Source organism: Saccopteryx bilineata, chromosome 3, assembly GCF_036850765.1.
Source record: "Saccopteryx bilineata isolate mSacBil1 chromosome 3, mSacBil1_pri_phased_curated, whole genome shotgun sequence".
NCBI lineage: Eukaryota > Metazoa > Chordata > Mammalia > Chiroptera > Emballonuridae > Saccopteryx > Saccopteryx bilineata.
In genome coordinates, this window is record NC_089492.1 from 202,074,130 (window position 1) to 202,080,129 (window position 6,000).

At 45.9% G+C, this 6,000-nt stretch overlaps 1 protein-coding gene across 2 annotated transcripts in view; it reads right to left on the reverse strand.

Annotated features, from left to right (window-relative positions):
* LIMS1 (LIM zinc finger domain containing 1) overlaps nucleotides 1-5,656 on the reverse strand; it is a 148,051-nt gene extending 142,395 nt beyond the window's left edge. Inside the window, exon 1 of one of the 2 annotated variants that reach the window (XM_066268568.1) lies at nucleotides 5,404-5,656. Coding sequence is in view for 1 of the 2 variants with exons in the window: in XM_066268566.1 (XP_066124663.1) it covers nucleotides 5,404-5,435 (32 nt within the window). In the remaining variant the exon portion in view is untranslated. The remainder of the gene's footprint in view (nucleotides 1-5,403) is intronic. The other variant, XM_066268566.1, reaches the window with a different exon arrangement.
* Between the last annotated feature and the right edge of the window lie 344 nt (nucleotides 5,657-6,000).

The following is a 6,000-nucleotide window of genomic DNA, read 5'->3' on the forward strand; positions in this document are numbered from 1 at the left end:
CCCTCCCCCTCTCCTTTCTCTCTGTCTCTCTCTTCCCCTCCCGCAGCCGAGGCTCCACTGGGGCAAAGATGGCCGGGCGCTGGGGATGGTTCCTTGGCCTCTGCCCCAGGTGCTAGAGTGGCTCTGGTCACAACAGAGCGACGCCCGGAGGGGCAAAGCATCGCCCCCTGGTGGGCGTGCCGGGTGGATCCCGGTCGGGTGCATGCGGGAGTCTGTCTGACTGTCTCTCCCCGTTTCCGGCTTCAGAAAAAAATAAAGAAGAAAAAAAAAAAACTGCTGATATTGGACCCGTGCGCCAACGCACCAACTAGTGGCAGCTTCCCGAATCATGACTCAAATCTCGGAAGTTCACTCAGATATTGAACAAAAATATGAACCGAGTCGCAGCTTGTATCTTAAAAAACTCGTACGTTGGTCTGTTTGTATGTCAAGGTATCACTGTACTGTATACCCATTGTATCATTATATACTACTCATAAACATTAGCAGGCATAGCCAACATACAGCCTGCGTAATGAGTTTATGCGGCCCGTGATTAAATTTTTAATATTCTCCGCTACTTTAAAATCTCAGCTGCTCAGAAGCGGAAGTGTCTTTGATTATTGGAAATTGAGGTATTTAAGAAGATAGTGATATGCGGAAAAGAATTCCGCGTGTGGCTAATCTAGGGTTAACTTCCAATAATTGGTAGAATGGATTTGCGATAATTATTTTTTAAATAAATTCCATTAAAAAGATTTACAACTTTGGTACTCGTCTATACTTGATATGAACTGTTTGATGTTTAGTGGCGCTGTGAAACCCACATTCTTTTAGGCGGAGTTTGCCAGTGTGCACCCAAGGTCAAACAATTCGTTACTTTTGTGGTAGAGTGTGCTGAATCAAGTGGCACTGTAGCACAGACAATAGCTTCAGTTGATAACTAAAAACATGTCCAGGCTGTTTGTAAAAACGAAATAATTGTTTTATTTGCAATATAACCCCTTCAAGTTCATTCTATTAAATAAATACTGTTTTGGCCTGACCTGTGGTGGCGCAGTGGATAAAGTGTCGACCTGGAAATGCTGAGGTCGCCAGTTCAAAACCCTGGGCTTGCCTGGTCAAGGCACATATGGGAGTTGATGCTTCCATCTCCTCCCCACTTTCTCTCTCTGTCTCTCTCTTCTCTCTCTCCCTATCTTTCTCTCTCCCTTTCTCTCTCCTCTCTAAAATGAATAAAAAAATAAATAAAAATAAAAAATATATTAAATAAATAAATAAATAAATACTGTTTTGATTGATTGTGATACAGTTTGGATATTTATATGGTATGTAATTATATTTTTATTAAAATAATATTGTATACTAAAATTTTTTCACTAACATTTATTCATAAACAAATTACATAATAAAATTGTTTACTTAAACGAATCATTTTTGTATTTAACATTTTTTAATTTTAATATTTCATGCAGCCCATGAAAAGTTTTCTTTCTAATCTGGCCCAGGGGCAAAAACTGTTGGCCACACCTGCATTAGAGGATAAGGGAACGTGCAGATACTCCAGTACTTTCAGCCTTTTGTATAGTGCATCTTCACTAAAGAAATAAAAGTTGGTTTTGCATCTTATTTGCATAATCAATTTTATTTGACTTGTCGTTTGCTTTTCTGATGTTGTTTAATAAAAAAAAAATCAAATGCTTTTTTTATCATTTCATATTCATTTTGAAATATCCCCTAATGTGGGTGAGCAGTATATTGTATATATACTTTAAATTTTGTATCAGCTTAATATTCAATACATTTTTGTTGTTGTTGTTGTTACAGAAACAGGGAGGGACAGACAGACCGGAAGGGAGGGAGATGACAAGCATCAATTTTTGTTGCGGCATTTCAGTTGTTCGTTGATTGCTTTCTCATATGTGCTTTGACGGTGGTGGTGAGGGTACAGCAGAGTGAGAGACCCTTGCTCAAGCCAGAAACCTTGGGCTCCAAGCCAGTGACCTGCTCTCAAGCTGCTGACCCTGTGCTCAAGTCAGCTGAGTCCACACTCAAGCCAGCGACCTTGAAGTTTTGACCCTGGGTTCTACGCGTCCCAGTCCTATGGCGACTGGGACGCGTGATGGCGAACCTATGACATGCGTGTCAATACTGACACGCGTAGCCATTTTTGATGACACAAGGCCGCATGTGGCCGCATACCAGAGAAGTATGGGGCCACATGCCGAGAAGGATGTTTCATCCTCGACTCCTGCACGGCCAGGTGCAGTAGCTGAGGAGGATAAAACATTTGCTGTAGTGTAAACACTCTGTGCCGGAGGTCTGTAGGCCAAAACAACAGAACTCCGCACAGAACATCTAGTGCTGGGACTTCTGGTTAGGCCATTAGGGGATTTTTGACCTCACTTCTGGCCAGCGGAGCAGGGAGCAGCAGAATGCCTTGGGGGATGCATCTATGGGGGCCCTGTGATTGCCATTATCAGCAACCACATAACCACAGCAACCATCATCCAATCTACTGTTCTGAGGTGTCATGGATTTCTAATAGACCATCATTACTGAGATAAGTGAGAGGGAGGCTGGGAGAGGCGAGGGTCTGTGCTATGGGTGCGGTTTCCTGCCATTAGAAATAGTGGCAGCCATCTTAATTTACATAAGATGCAACTTGCAGAATTTCAAGACAGCATCTGGGCTCAGGTGTTTGTCGACTTGAGGTCAAAGCTTGAGAATATGGAAAGGTGCTGCTTGGAGAATCAAGAGGAGTGCCACTATGAACAAGAAATTTGGAGTGCCTGGAACCGATTACCAGACACTTTTAGCACCCTGAAAAACATAGCAATGGCTTTACTCACAATTTTTCCCTCTATGTACTTTTGTGAGACCTTATTCACAGCGTTAAATACTATCAAAACCAACAAAAGAAACAGATTGACAGATGAAGTTAGTAGCGCTTGCTTGGGCTTGAAAAGTACAAAATACCGACGTTCAATTGAAGCTTTAGCCAATGAAATTCAGCAACAAAAATGTCACTAATAGGCAGGTTAGTTAAAGGACTCCCCCCCCCCCACTTAACTTAATTCACGGCACCTCACACAAGTTAAATAATTTCAAGGCCAACAAAAGAAACCGACTGACAGATAAGCAGGTAAGTTAAATAATTAGTTTTTGGTTTATTAAATAGTTATATATTACAATTATATATTTTTGTTATTTAAACTATAAATATCGCGAAATTATGGTTTTTTTCTCGAAGTGACTAACCACCCAAATTATGCTCGGTTTTTTGGCAAATTTTGACACACCAAGCTCAAAAGATTGCCCATCACTGCTCTATCCATTGCACCACCGCCTGGTCAGGCTTAATACACTTTTTTAAAAGAAAAAGTGTCCTTGATAAAGCAGTACAAATTATGAATGTTATTAAATCTTGACCCTTGACCTTCTGTCACTTGTGATGAAAATGGAGGCATACACAAAGCACTTCTGCATACCAAGGTAAGTCAGTTGTCTAGAGGAAAAGCATGTGTGTGTGCCTCAATGACAAGATGAATTAAATGCTTTTTGCACTATACCATTTTTACTGGAAACAATAACAGACAAACAAATCAGGTCTTTAGCCTTGATTTGGCATACATTTCTTGAAACTGAAAAAAATGAATCTCACTCTGAGGAAAACAACTGATAATAGTTGTCTACCAATAATAAAAATCAAGCTTTCAACTGAAAACTAGAATGTTGGAAAACTTGTATTCACCACCAGCTGTTTAACAGCTTCTCAAGAGAAATCAAGTGATATTAACAAAAGTGACTTAGTGATATCCTGTAATGAAATATGTCAGCATCTGGAAAATCTGCCTTAGCTAAGTGAATCATTATATTCCAAATGACAAACACAAGATGTTACAATAGGTGAGAAGTCCCTTCAAACTGCAGGATAGACAAATTTTTTTCTTTTATTGAATTTATTGGGGTGACACTGGTTAATAAAATTATACAGGTTTCGACCCTGGCCGGTTGGCTCAGTGGTAGAGCGTCGGCCTGGCGTGCAGAAGTCCCGGGTTCGATTCCGGCCAGGGCACACAGGAGAAGCGCCCATCTGCTTCTCCGCCCCTCCCCCTCTCCTTCCTCTCTGTTTCTCTCTTCCCCTCCCGCAGCCGAGGCTCCATTGGAGCAAAGATGGCCCGGGTGCTGGGGATGGCTCCTTGGCCTCTGTCCCAGGAGCTAGAAGCAACGTCCAGAGGGGCAGAGCATCGCCCCCTGGTGGGCGTGCCGGGTGGATCCCGGTCGGGCGCATGCGGGAGTCTGTCTGACTGTCTCTCCCCATTTCTAGCTTCAGAAAAATACAAAAAAAAAAAAAAAAAGTTAGCCTGACCTGTGGTGGCGCAGTGGATAAAGCATCGACCTGGAAATGCTGAGGTCGCCAGTTCGAAACCCTGGGCTTGCCTGGTCAAGGCACATATGGGAGTTGATGCTTCCAGCTCCTCCCCCGTCTCTCTCTCCTCTCTCTCTGTCTCTCTCTCTCTCTCTCCCCCCTCTCTCTCCTCTCTAAAATGAATAAAATAAAATAAAAATTAAAAAAAAATTATACAGGTTTCAGGTGCATAGTTCTATCACACATTATTTGCACACTATACTGTGTCCATCCTCCACCCCCAAGTCTAGTAGTACGGGTGAAAAGTTCATTAATAAGGCTTCACAGCCAAACTAATCTTTAAGAAAACACCACTTACTTCGTTTGGGTGTAATAACAAAGAATACCCACAATTATCTTAAAAAGCTAATAAAATACTCCTTTTTCCAACTACTTATCTGGGTATAACCAAGCCAGACATTTAACAGTTGCAAAATGTAAAAAAGAAATGCCACTCCTCTCACGAATTCTTTTGTTTAGGAAAACACTATTTTCGTAAAAATGTGTTCGTTATGTACGTTAACATTGTCACGGAGTTGCTGTTATCTAAATGAATTAAAAGTATTTTAAATGTCTGTTTTCATTTCTAACCCAATAAATACCTATATACATAACCATCCTAACTAACAGTTCTGTTTTAAAATGAGTGCTAAGACCGCTGATTTGTATGACATTCCAACTGTTGGAATAACATTATTCACTCAACCAATTCTAGTCGCCGAGTCCTGCGCCAGGCACGGAGCCAGGATCCGCGCACACAGCGAGCGCCCCGGACGCGCGCAGAGAAGCCGCTGCAGCAAGTCCGAGGAGCGCGCACCCGCTGCAGAGCGCGCCTGCGGGAGGCGGAAGCGCGGTCGGAGGGCGGCCGGTCCAGGACATCCCGCGAGGGGCTGACCCGCCGGAAGCAGCGAGGGTAGAAATGCCGGCGCACAGGCCGGCGACAAGGCCCGCGAGGCCGCCCGCTGCCGACGTGGCGGCCGCTCAGCTGCGGGCGGTTGGGGCAGGGCCCTTACCTGTTGGTCATCCCTGCCGCCACGCCCAGCATCTTTCCGCCGCGGGATGTCGTCCTTCAGCCCCTTCTGCTCCCGGTGCCGCACCGCCGCCTCGTCTTCTCGCGGCTGCAGCCGGGTGTGGACCAGCTGGCCGCGGCAGGAAGGAGAGGCGGGCCAGGGGCGGGAAGACCGCCGCCTCCGCCTTCCCCCTCCCACTCCCCGGAGTCGGCAAATAGCGTGGCTGACCACGCGGGGGCGCGGAGCGAGGAGAAGGGAGGGCGTGGCGAAGCCGACGACCCAAAGTCCCCACCCCCTAGCCTGTCCCGCCTCCGCCCCCTGCGAGACCCGGCCCCGCCCCTGGCAGGCCCCGTCCCAGACCCTCCCCTTCCCTGAACCAGTACTTCACAACCAGCTTCCTCCACCTCGAAATGCCCCGCCCCTTTCGCCGGCTGGTTACAGCCTCAGCCCCGCCCACGACACGCACAGAAGAGAAGGACCTGCGCGGCCGTGAGCCGGAGGTTCCCCGGGAGCCCGAGTCTTAAGCCAGAGGGGGTAACACGACTGGCCTCTGATGCCGCTCTTGGGTGACACCGTCACACGCCGGAGGCGAACGGAGCC